At 32.4% G+C, this 12,417-nt stretch overlaps 1 protein-coding gene across 2 annotated transcripts; it reads left to right on the forward strand.

The window, feature by feature from the left end:
• The first annotated feature begins 1,913 nt into the window (after positions 1–1,913).
• On the forward strand, positions 1,914–7,442 carry LOC107909693 (AP-1 complex subunit mu-2). Of its 2 annotated transcripts, XM_016837316.2 has the most exons (11): positions 1,914–2,323; positions 2,533–2,679; positions 2,821–2,883; positions 3,011–3,187; positions 3,278–3,381; positions 4,035–4,142; positions 4,268–4,364; positions 4,463–4,560; positions 4,675–4,816; positions 4,894–5,016; positions 7,065–7,442. In XM_016837316.2, exons 1-11 carry the CDS (start codon positions 2,195–2,197, stop codon positions 7,161–7,163), a joined length of 1,287 nt encoding a protein of 428 aa, XP_016692805.1. In that variant the 5' UTR covers positions 1,914–2,194; the 3' UTR covers positions 7,164–7,442. The 2 variants fall into 2 exon arrangements, with proteins under 2 accessions (XP_016692805.1, XP_016692806.1); XM_016837317.2 differs by lacking the exon at positions 2,821–2,883 and having other exon boundaries at positions 1,917–2,323.
• The last annotated feature ends 4,975 nt before the right edge of the window (positions 7,443–12,417 follow it).

Below are 12,417 nucleotides of genomic sequence, written 5' to 3' on the forward strand. Positions count from 1 at the left end.
GGAATTTCCCGATCGTGTTTGCCGTTTGAAGAAAGCGTTATATGGCCTTAAGCAAGCGCCACGAGCATGGTACGGTAAAGCTGCTCAATATCTCATTTTTTATGGCTTTAGAGTTTCTGAATCAGATTCTAGTTTATTTATAAAATTGGAATCAGGTGCATATCTCTTGGTATTATTATATGTTGATGATATGATAATAACTGGAGATAATGATCAGAAATTTGTAATTTGAGGAATGACTTGTCTGTTCGTTTTGAGATGAAAATTTTGGGGGAGATTGGAAGTTTTCTTGGTCTAGAAGTGGAAAAATCAGATCAAGGTTACTTTGTTTTTCAAAAAGGCTATGCAAGGAATCTCTTGGAGCGTTTTGGTATGGGGGAGTCGAAAGAAAAAGTTACTCCAATGGAGCCGAATTTGAAGTTGGAGAAAGATGATGGGAGGCCGTTGGAAGATGCAAGGAAGTTCCGATAACTTGTTGGAAGCTTAATCTATTTGACCATTACAAGGCCTGAAATTTCATACTCTGTTGTGTTGTTTCTCAATTTATGCAGAATCCAACAACTATTCATATGGATGCAGCAAAGAGTAATTTGGGTTATGTTAAAGGAACTATTGATTATGGTCTTCTATACAAGAGATGTGATAGCTTTATGTTGAGTGGATTTATTGATGCCGATTGGGCTGGAGATACAAACGGTCGTCACTCGACTTCGGGATATTGTTTCAGCATCGGTTCAGCAATGGTTTCTTGGTGTAGCAAAAAGCAAGGTGTTGTTGCTTTGTCGAGTACCGAAGCCAAGTATGTGGCAGCAACTATGGCTGCACAAGAGTGCATTTGGTTGAAGAGGTTGATTGGAGACATATGCAAAGTTGATTATGCTGTAAAAATCAAGTGTGATAATGAAAGTGCTATTAAGCTTGCATCGAACCCGGTTTTTCATGCTCGAACGAAGCACATCAAGGTTCGACATCATTTTGTTCGAGGAAAGGTTCTAAGTGAACAGATTGAGCTTGTAAACATTCGCACCAACGATCAAGTGGCTGATATTTTCACTAAGGCTTTGGTGAAGCCTAAGTTTCAGCAATTTAAAGATGCTCTTGGAGTTCTTAATCGTAAGCATGCACTAAGGGGGAGTGTTAAAAATTAGTGCATCTTACTGGATTTTTTAATTTACTTATTTTCTTTATCAAATAAGTTGGTTCCTATTTTATAGGTATATGATCAGATTATGTTTTGTTAGTTGAGGTTTTAGTGGGCTATTAGTTGCGGGTTTTTTTAGCTTTAACGTTACATGTAGTTAAGCTATTTATATGTCATTTTATCTAATGTAATTTTGTATTTTCAGTAATCAAAAATGTTCTTCAATACTTTGAGCTTTTCTTGTTATTAATTTTTTCATTACCTCGGTCATTCCCTTTTGTTTTATAGGCAGGGGCGTAGCTAAGGGGATTGACAAGGGTCCCGACCTTCTTAAAATGGAAATTTTTTCATTTAGACCTTTTAAAATTTTAAATTAGTTAAGATATAATTATACTTTGGATCTCTTAAAAATGATAAAAATTTGATTTAATCATTTAAAAATTATAAAAATGTAAACTAATTAAAATGGTAAAATAATATTTTTATTATCGTAAAAATTTAATTTAATTTTGGCCCTCTAAAATTTTATGTTAACTTTACCCTGGATGTAGGACCCTTTTGAATGAATGGCACATTTATTTACGATTAATATAAAGCCAATAATAACGATCAGATTAAATATTATAGTTAGGAGGTAAATTATATGTAAATTAGATTGTCAAATAAAGTAGGAAATGTCGAAAACAACTCACGATATTGGCGCGTGAGTTTCAAACGAAATAAAGCGACGTCGTTTAGAAATATGAAGTCTAAAAACATTTGGCACCGGGAAAAAAAACACAGGTATGGGAAGATGAAGGTTGAAGCCTTCCATTTAAAATCTGAAATAGAAAGAAAAGTAAATTAGTGTGTATGGAGAGGGCAGATCGTAACGATCATTAACAAAATATGGTTCAGCTTCAACAAGCTAGCTCAACGTTGCACTTCTTTCAGTTAGATCTTTCTTCTCGCTTCTGATTCAAATCAGATCTTAAGAAAACCGTGAACCGCATCGATCTGATCTGCAAAATTACTAGGGATTTCGTAGGGCAAAAAATATAAACGAAAGAAGAAATGGCGGGGGCAGCATCTGCACTATTTCTTCTAGATATAAAGGGCCGTGTTCTGGTGTGGCGTGACTACCGTGGCGACGTCTCTGCTGCTCAAGCTGAACGCTTCTTCACCAAACTCATCGAAAAAGAGGTTTTTTTTTTCGTGCAATTTCAGATTTCAAATTGATATTTTTTTTCCCGTTTAGAATAAATATATTTCTTCTCTTTGTTGCTTTAAATTTTTTTATTTTTAAAATTTGAATTAAGCTTAACTATACTTCGAATCAGTTTTTAAATTGATGGTGCTCAAAGTGGTTAGCGTATTATTGAATTCGGTGGACCTTTGGATTTGGTACGCAGGGAGATCCGCAGTCGCAAGATCCAGTGGTGTATGATAATGGAGTTACGTACATGTTTATACAACACAGCAACGTGTACTTGATGACTGCAACAAGGCAGAATTGCAATGCTGCCAGTCTTCTTTTCTTCCTTCACCGTGTAGTTGATGTAAGCCAATTCGGTAATTTTAGTTTTATGCCTTCTTTATTTTGAAATTTTCAATTGCATTAATTTTTTTTCTAAACATTTTTTAATGCAGTACTAATATGTGATCTCGATTCTCTATATTGATCTGAATTAATGTTTCAGGTTTTTAAGCATTATTTCGAGGAATTAGAAGAAGAATCGCTTAGGGATAACTTTGTTGTAGTGGTATGAGGAAATCAAACTTCCTTTTCTTTTTCAGGATAACTAGTTCCAGCTTTGGTTGTTGGACCATATTGGTTTATAATCTTAGTAGAGGAGTTTATAATTAGCTCTTTTTTTATGCATTTTCCAGTATGAGTTACTTGATGAGATTATGGATTTTGGCTACCCCCAATACACTGAAGCAAAAATACTTAGTGAGTTTATCAAGACTGATGCTTATAGGATGGAAGTTACACAGAGACCTCCAATGGCAGTTACAAATGCAGTCTCTTGGCGGAGTGAAGGAATAAACTACAAGAAGAATGAAGTAGGTCACTTTTTTTATAGTTGTCGTTTTTGAGTTATTTATCAACACATTTGAGACACTAGCTTATGAAGATTCGTTCTTTAATTTCAGGTGTTTTTGGATGTGGTAGAAAGCGTGAACATACTTGTCAACAGCAATGGACAAATAATTAGGTCAGATGTTGTTGGGGCGTTGAAGATGAGAACTTATTTGAGGTGTGTTTTCTGGTTGTTTGATGATATATGGTATTTGTCCATCTTAAGGGAATATGCTTTAGTCAACGCAGAACTCTATCTTTACTTCTAGAGTGTAATTGCTTATTTTCGTGAATAGATTTAAAATGGGAATATAAAAGAGTGTCAAATGTAGCAAAACTTATATTTAAACAAATATTGCATATTAGAGAGAATGATGATACTGTGTAATTTGCAAGTTGCAAATAAAAGTTAAGCGGATATCAATTTCTTTAGGAAAAAAGGTGATGCTGATTGAAGTGGTCGGCAATTGATATGATGAGACCTGGATTTAAAGATATATATTATATATCTTTCTGCAATCTTGAAAAGAGCATTATTAATTTGGAAGAGGAAATTGGTGTCTCTCCATCACAATTTTGCACCCTTGTTTACTGCACCATTCATTTGAAACTTCCAGTTGCTGTGTCATTCATGCCGGTAATGCTGGAAGCTGTCAAAAGTTTGGCATGTTCTGTCTATGCTATATGATTGTAGGCAACTCAAACCTTCATACACAGACATTGTCTAAACTATTGCTTTTTCTTGATATTTATGACATCAAAAAGTATCCTTTCATTTTGGAAGTTCTATTTTAGGCTGTCTATTTATTTGGGTTCAATTATCCTTTTCAGTGGCATGCCCGAGTGTAAGCTTGGCCTAAATGATAGAGTATTGCTTGAGGCACAAGGACGAGCAACAAAGGGAAAGGCGATTGATTTGGAGGACATAAAGTTTCATCAGTACGTAACCTGACTCTCTTTTCTACTTTTACTCTGGTTTTTATATATGCTTTTTCTTAAGCTTTGGGTGTAACAGCTACTGAAGTCTGATGGTGCAAATTTCCCTCATTAATGCTTTGTCCTAGGTGTGTACGTCTGGCCCGATTTGAAAATGACCGAACTATATCTTTCATACCTCCTGATGGTTCCTTTGATCTCATGACATACAGACTTAGCACTCAGGTTAACCATTTTTCTTATGAAGTTTCACTCCCTTTCTTTCTTTCTTCTAATTGCTTATTCTTTTGATGACTGATTTTGGTGATTACTTCTGCTTTTAGGTAAAACCGCTCATCTGGGTGGAAGCTCAAGTTGAAAAACATTCAAGAAGCCGTGTTGAGTTTATGGTAAAGGCCAGGAGTCAGTTCAAGGAGCGTAGGTATTGGGTTTTTATCCCTATTTCTTCATGCTCTTCTAATTTCCCTCATATCTAGGTGGGTTATTCAATGTTTAGATGACTAAGCACTGATTAAAGCATTATTGTTCTTTACAGTACTGCTACGAATGTTGAGATTATGGTGCCTGTGCCTGCTGATGCTTCCAGTCCAAATGTTCGGACATCAATGGGATCTGCAGCATATGCACCTGAAAATGATGCATTATTGTGGAAAATAAGATCTTTTCCTGGTGGGAAGGTATCATCTGCCAACTCCAAACTTATAAAATTCTCTTGCTAGCTGTGGTACTAATTATTTTGAAATTCCAACATTAGGAGTATATGTTGAGGGCTGAGTTTACTCTTCCTAGCATAACAGATGAAGAGGCGACTCAAGAGAGAAAAGCACCTATACGTGTGAAGTTTGAGATTCCATATTTTACTGTTTCTGGGATACAGGTATGCCTTCATATGTTTTTTTATTTTTTTAATTTGGTTATGCCAACTTTAACTGTTTTGTCACTCATCTGTTCTTCTCATTCTGATTGGGATACAAAATTGTAATTTCTTTTCCATAGTCTCCCTCCTGTTTCTTCCTCATGCTATCAGTCAAGAACTAGAATTTCTAACTGAATTGGGGAGAACATAACCTGTTTTAACTTCCATTGCTGATATTGATTTTCTTTTTTTATTCGGTTATGCCATCTGTAACTGTTTTGTCATTCTTCTGTTCTTCCTCATGCTGAAAGGGATACAAAAATGAAATTTCTTTTCCACAGACTTCTTCCTTTCTCTTCTTCACACACTCATCTGTCAAGAACTAGAGTTTCTAACTGATTTAGGGAGAACACAACTTGTGTTAGCTTCCATTGCTAATATTTATTTATTTACATACTAACTAATATCCTTGATTTTAAATTAACATCATAGTAATAGGGAACAAAAAAGTGAATACATCACAAATAAAAAACACCAGTTTTGCACTTCGATATGGGTTTTGTAGTTGCCTAAGAGTTCAAAGTGAAAGATAGCCCAACTATTGGCCTAAATGTTCATAAAATTCCTACCCTATCCCTCCAGACAGGTGTCATTAAAAGAAGGCATGTAGTTAACTTTTCTTTATAGGATGGGTACCTTTTTATTTTGCAATGAGTGGAAATTTATGCTTAGACTTTAGAATGTCACTCCGTTTAGAACAATCATGTTACAGCTAAGAGATGTCGCTTGTTTTCCCAAGTAACATGTAAGTTACTTCAAATAGCATGCAGTAAGCTGTTAAGGGCTAGTTTGGCAATTCAATTGCGGTTGGAAAATGTTTTTAAAAAGCTTGGTTTGGAAAAGTGCTTTTGAAAAGTGTTTTGGAAAAGTGTTTTGGAAAAGTGTTTTGTTAATTTTAAATGTTTGGTATTGTTGTTAAAAATTGCGATGGGAAGTTAAAATGTCTATTTTAGACATGATGTTAGGAAGTAAAAAATAAGTTAATTTAAACAATTTAACATGATATATGAAATATAACTTTTAAATACCCTAAGTAATTAATATAAATTATTTAAAAAAATTAATTTAAATACATATATTGTATTTTAGATATTAAAATCATAAACTTCGTCTTTGGATAATAATTTGGAAGCATTGATGCAGCTAAATCCTTGTAAATGGGTATGTGTGTTCAAAGGCAAACCTTACCTTTGCTGAGGTATTGATTAATTATTTATGGCTACATAGTAAGTTCATTAAAGATATTATTAGGGTGTTTTGATGGAGGAATAAATAAGGGTGTTTTGATCATTTCACTTCAAAACCCCTTAAGCCAAAAGCACCTCATCTCAGTTTTTGGGTTTAGGTATAAAAGCAATTTCAAAAAGCTCTTTTGATTCCAAAAACCAAGTATTTGGCAATGCTTGTCCTGCCAATAATTGCCTTTGGCAACTCAAAAGCATTACTGAATGCAGCCTAAGTCAAATTATCCAACCGGAAATTGCATGAAACATCGAACTTTTTGAGCTATTATGCACTGTCAAAAAGTGTGGTACGCTGTCTAGATTGTGTGGGGTAGTCAAGGCGGTGATGAATTGTTGACAGGTGGATAAAGTTGATTAAAGACGACAATCTAACATGACACCGGGCATGTCAAACATAAATAGTCTGCTGGTCAGACATATCCTGTCTCATTCGAAGATTATTTTTTGAAAGGACTATTTGGTTAGCATGCTAGTTTTACTCGCTAGCTAGATATCCATTATAAACATGCTAACCACACAACTTGTATAAATACGAGTCCATCCTAGTAGCCATGGAAACCACAGATGAGATTCAATGTAAGCATCAATAATAACCGCTTGGCAGCACTATGTAGATAACTCTTTGCTTTAGGAATTGCCCAGAATTAGATTATTATTGTTTCAATTTGCTAAGAAAAACAAAATCACTAAAAAAACACCTTGGGATTCCTAGCGTTTGTGTTTCATTTGGTAATTTTTCTAATTTGCATGTTGGGGTTTTTGTAGGTTCGTTATCTGAAGATCATTGAGAAAAGTGGTTACCAGGCTCTTCCATGGGTACGGTACATTACAATGGCTGGCGAGTATGAACTAAGACTTATTTGATAGCCATTGGTTTTAAGTTGACATTTCAAATTCACCGAGTTTGAATCAATGGGGACATATGGATACAAGAAACTAGTTGGTTGATAAGCGAAGGCCCTGTGAAGAGCATGCAAGTGTTTCGTCGTGAAAAATCTTTTCTTCTTCACATTATACTTTTTGTGCATTATAATTGTTTTATCTAGTAGGTGTGTAAGAGTTTTTAATCACCAAGAACCCTCTTTTCCCCCTTCCATTATCAAACTTCAAAGTGAAAGCTATGAAATTCTTTTTCCCTTTTTCTTTCGGTTGTCAATGGTTAATTGTTTGAATGTGTCCGCTCAGTACACTAGGAAATCATTGCTTAGAGCTGATTGTCTTTATGGAAAATGATTTTTTAGAAAATTATTTCTATAATCATATTTTTCTTGGAATGTAGATTTTTGTAATTTGAGAAGTTTTGCGTGAAAGATTTTACCTAGTTTGGTTGTATTCCAAAAAGTTTGCGTTAATACGAAAATGATCCATCGTTACGTTTTTTATATTTATATCTTGTGAGCTCGTCTGGCATCTCAGCGACCTCACAGATCAATGTCTTTTTTTTACTATGAAGAATCACATTATGAGCTGAAGACACTTGTGAGTTCAAGACTTTGCAGTCTCTTATCATAGGGATTATGCACTTGACACGGTTAGAGAATTTACCGTTCACATGTTATATATATCCGTTCTCTTGATATGAAAGTCTGTACTTATGAAGATAAGGTGTCAATATGCTGGTTAAATCTTAGGGAGTTTAGAACCAAACATGGGTGTACATTAGATTTTGGGAATGATAAAGGAAAATCCCTTAAAATTCTAAGAGCATTAAGATAGAAGGCCTAGTCACACATCAGTCTCTCAGCCCACTTTTGTAGTTCTTTTCTACCCAATTCTCTTAAAACGCCCAATTTTTGATTAACTTCGAGTTTTTTCACTCATTGGTGAAATGTCACAAATCAACCACACGTTTCTTTTTGTATCAACAATTGGTGAAGTAAACATGGACTCACTGTTGACCTTCAAAATCAATCGAAAAAGATGGCTTATTTCCACAATTTCTCTAATGACCTAAAATTTCCCAATAACCAAAACTTCTCGAACTTCCTCCGTAACCAAAGTTTCCCCAATTACCAAAATCAAATGATAAGGTCATTGGACAAGCACTTAATAAGTTGCTTTTGTAATGATATATAATAAAGGAGAGTTCAAGCACGGTACTTTAGTGGAATGACTTTATGATTATAATGTTTTAATTAATATAAGAAGAGTCGGAACTTAATTACAAGTTATTTGAGCCCTAATTATATATGTTCAATTGGCCCCTCCTCCAGCTAGATATAACCGAAAACAGATAGCATGTAGTGTTGGAAAAAAACCGATTTAAAAACGATTGTCACAACGAAAAATTAAAAGTTTTGAAAACCATGTTGATTTGTGATATTTATAATAATAATTCCCCCTAAAAAGTACATATGCTTTGAGCGAGATGGATCCTAACATTCTCAGCTTTTAACCGAACGATCTTATCCATTATTCTCGTATCATTAATTACTTTGAGTGTGGGCTCGGACAATTAGGAACCAAACACATAACCAGAGACGATTTATTACTTTCAGTATGAAAGCAATTCTCTCACAATAGAAACTGGTAGAATTGTAATTCCCAAAAAATAAATTCTCACTACTTTATGACAGAATAACAATATATCAAACTTATATGAAAAACTTGTAAAAATAGTTCTACCAATGCCATCTATTTATAAGGAGAAATAGGAGAATCCTGGTTGAATTAGTAAAACACAAACAATATTTATTTAATAGAAAAACTAGTCTTCTAGTTTAACCATAAGAGAGAGGTTGCACTCTCTATCTAAATACACCATTGAGTCTCTCCTATATTGAGTCAAATTATGTGTTTTTTGAACGTTTAACCCAATACATGTTTTCATATTTCTCAAAATAAATATTAATTAATTAATTAATTTAGATAAATTAATTTTTTAATTAAATAATTTTCTCAACCTAATTCTAATTTTGTTAAAATCATGACAATTTTACCGAAAAAGAATATATGAATAAATATATTTAATTTTCATATTCAACGGATTCACAATTACTAATTAATTTAATTTCATTTTCGAACTTCAATTATTTAATTAAATAATAATTTGAAAACCTTAAATTAATTTTCAAGTCATTTCTATACTCAATGAGAAAACACATTCATTTGCGAATGTGACCCATTTCTCTAACTTTATCATTTCCATCCACTTCTGTCCATTTGGTTTGACATGCAATTCATTTATGGTTTCAACAAGCTAGCGGAGGCACCATTGAACATATGCAATTAGCGCTCAAATGATTTATAATTAAGTTTAAGCTTTTCGCCTATTAATTATAAACCCATTTAGTCATGAAATTATTCCACTATAGTATCATGACCGAGCTCTCCTTGATTACATACCATTAGAAAAACTACTCATTCAGTACACGTCCAATGACCTTATCATAAGTGTGTTACCCTTATAGGATATTCTCAATCTTTTTGGGGTAAATCTATTCTCCTAATATAATCTTATTTTTTTCTCATGGTAATCATTACATCTTCCTTCATGAAAAGTCAATTACTATCAAATAGTAATCAAATCATTTATCACAAAGACAAATGACCCGTGACCACATTTACTTTCATCTATATTATAATGTCAATAAGAGGATATCATTTACTCATTTCTTAGGGGCTTAATGACAAATTTGGCCCCTAATGTTTGCATATTTTTTCAAAATGGCCCTAATTGTATTTTTGAGCCATTTTTTGCCATCAACCTTTGTTCTTTTTTTCAATCTGATTTTTCGAACAGTTTTAATGAAAGTATCGTTAAAAAAGTTAACGAGGATGATGTGGAATTCCATATGTTGAATATTTTTAACGAGATGTAATTTATTACTTAGATAACTCAATAAGATAATTGCATGTGAAAAATAATAAAATAAATAAATAATACATTATAGTAAAAAAAATCTTAATTTAAAGAAAATAAATGTAATTATCTAAAAAAAACTTACTCAGTAGAAAAATTTCTCAATAAACAAACGTATGAAAGATTGAAACCTTTTGAAAGAAAAGAAAGATTGACACCTTGAATTTATTCATTACATTTGTTAAAAAATACAGTTTGAAAAAAAAAATCAAAAGTTGATGGCCAAAAAAGGCTAAAAAAATACAATTAAGACCATTTTGACAAAACATGCAAACATTAGTGACCAAATTTATCATTAAGCATTTCTTAGACTATAAATTTCACTATTGTGAATGATGCTATATATTGCAAAAGTTGTATACCCAACGCACCAACTTTAAGTTTATTATCTATTTGAACTCAAGCTTTTACATACATCAAAGTAAGGGTGAGCAAAATTCGGTTCGATTCGAAAAACTCGATAAAAAATTCAAATTTTGAATTAAAAAGTTCGAGTTATTTGAGTTAATCGAGTTATTCGAATCAACTCGAATAAAAAAATCAAATTTTTCGGTTTAACTCGAATATGAATTATACAATTCGAGTTATCCAAAAATCCGAATAACAAAAGGAAAAACTACTTCGTTTTGATAAATGTTTACCCTTTCTAAAGTTAAAAATCAAAACCATTAAGTTATTTGGCAAAACTACGTTGTTTTTATAATTGTTTATTCATTAAGTTAAAAGGCAAAACCATTATATTGTTTATGTAGTTCAATAATCTTGTACTTTGTCTACTAGTTAAATAATCGATCCATGTAATCGTAACATTGAGTATAAATAATAGGATTCATTAACTTGACTCGACTCGACTCGAAATTTTTTGATTCGATTCGATTCAATTTGAAAAAATTTTAAATTGAGTTCGGTTGCTAAAATAGGATTCGTCAACTTGACTAACTCGGAATTTTTTTACTCGATTCGACTCAACTCGACCGAATACTTACCCCTACGTTAAAGTATATAAGTTATGCATACATAGTCCATCGTCCACCCAGGATTAAGGTACATTACACTATGTGCATCATAAGTGAATAAATCCATAAACATATCTAGTTTCTATTATACTTGGGTCATGTCTGATATATTGTCAATCCAGTTAATCACATCGATGTCTCTATCTTTTGGGAGTCATCCGCTTCGATGCTTAAGACGAAACATCTCCTTAATTGGACTTGATAGACAACATATTAGTCTTTCGATCGGTTTACTTATTTTCAGTTAGACTAAGGACATGTTTATGTTCATTTGCTAATACAAGTTGTATTTTTGTATTACGATCTAACCATGTAATACCGCTTAGTGTTAGTTAAATGTTAGATAACCAGTGAGCCAATATTTGCTTCCATTTTACTTTGCGTGAAAAACCAATGAAGATAATATAAAATAGTGTTAATGCAATTAATAAATATTATTATTAAACCAATTTGTTCGAAAAAAATACAAAATGAATATACTACACTTAGGGCACTAGATCCAACTTGTAGAACTGAGAAATGATCACATCCCTATCCGCAGCCAATGTGTTTTCTCGCTAAGTACAAAAGATTACTTAGAACTTAAATTATTTTTTGAATTATTATTTAATTGATTTCTTCGAAATGAGAATTAAATTAATTAGTCATAATAGTTTTATTGAACATGACAATTAAATATATTTCATCGTAAATTTTAATACGGTGAAGTTGTCATGACTTGAACGAAATTAGAATTAGATTGATAAAATAATTTAATTGGGTAAATTAATTAATTAATATTTTTGGAAATAGAAAATAATTATTGTGTTGAATAAATTATAAGTGTTTGTAACAAATCCAGATAACACATATAATTGTATCTAATATATGAGACGGGCTTGAAAGCTCATCCTATGTGAAATAGGTTTGTCACTTCCCCATAGTATTCTATATATGGTGGAATATTGTATTTTTTATTAAAATATTATTATTTAATTACCCTTTATTTATGTAAAATTCTTGTACTTTTTTCTTATGTATAGGAACTACAAGATAACTTAAAACACACAAGGATCAATTGATTGAGCGTCTCTATAAAAAAATAGTGGTAATTTATTTACAAAATAAATTCTACTTTCTGTTAAGCTCAAAAAAAATTTCGGTTCCTATAGAGGTAAAATTAACTTTCTCACTTAAAGTTAATCAAAGTTTTAGTTATGTGCATTTGGTTTGTTTTTTTTCTCTCACATTTAAAGTAATT

Source organism: Gossypium hirsutum, chromosome D02, assembly GCF_007990345.1.
Source record: "Gossypium hirsutum isolate 1008001.06 chromosome D02, Gossypium_hirsutum_v2.1, whole genome shotgun sequence".
Classification (NCBI taxonomy): domain Eukaryota; kingdom Viridiplantae; phylum Streptophyta; class Magnoliopsida; order Malvales; family Malvaceae; genus Gossypium; species Gossypium hirsutum.

Bases quoted from the DNA above. Each gene is read 5' to 3' on its own strand.
- LOC107909693 (XM_016837316.2), top strand. From the start codon at position 2,195: ATGGCGGGGGCAGCATCTGCACTATTTCTTCTAGATATAAAGGGCCGT. The intron at 3,188-3,277 runs GTAGGTCACTTT...CTTTAATTTCAG, and splicing joins TAAACTACAAGAAGAATGAA to GTGTTTTTGGATGTGGTAGA. The intron at 4,561-4,674 runs GTATTGGGTTTT...TGTTCTTTACAG, and splicing joins AGTCAGTTCAAGGAGCGTAG to TACTGCTACGAATGTTGAGA.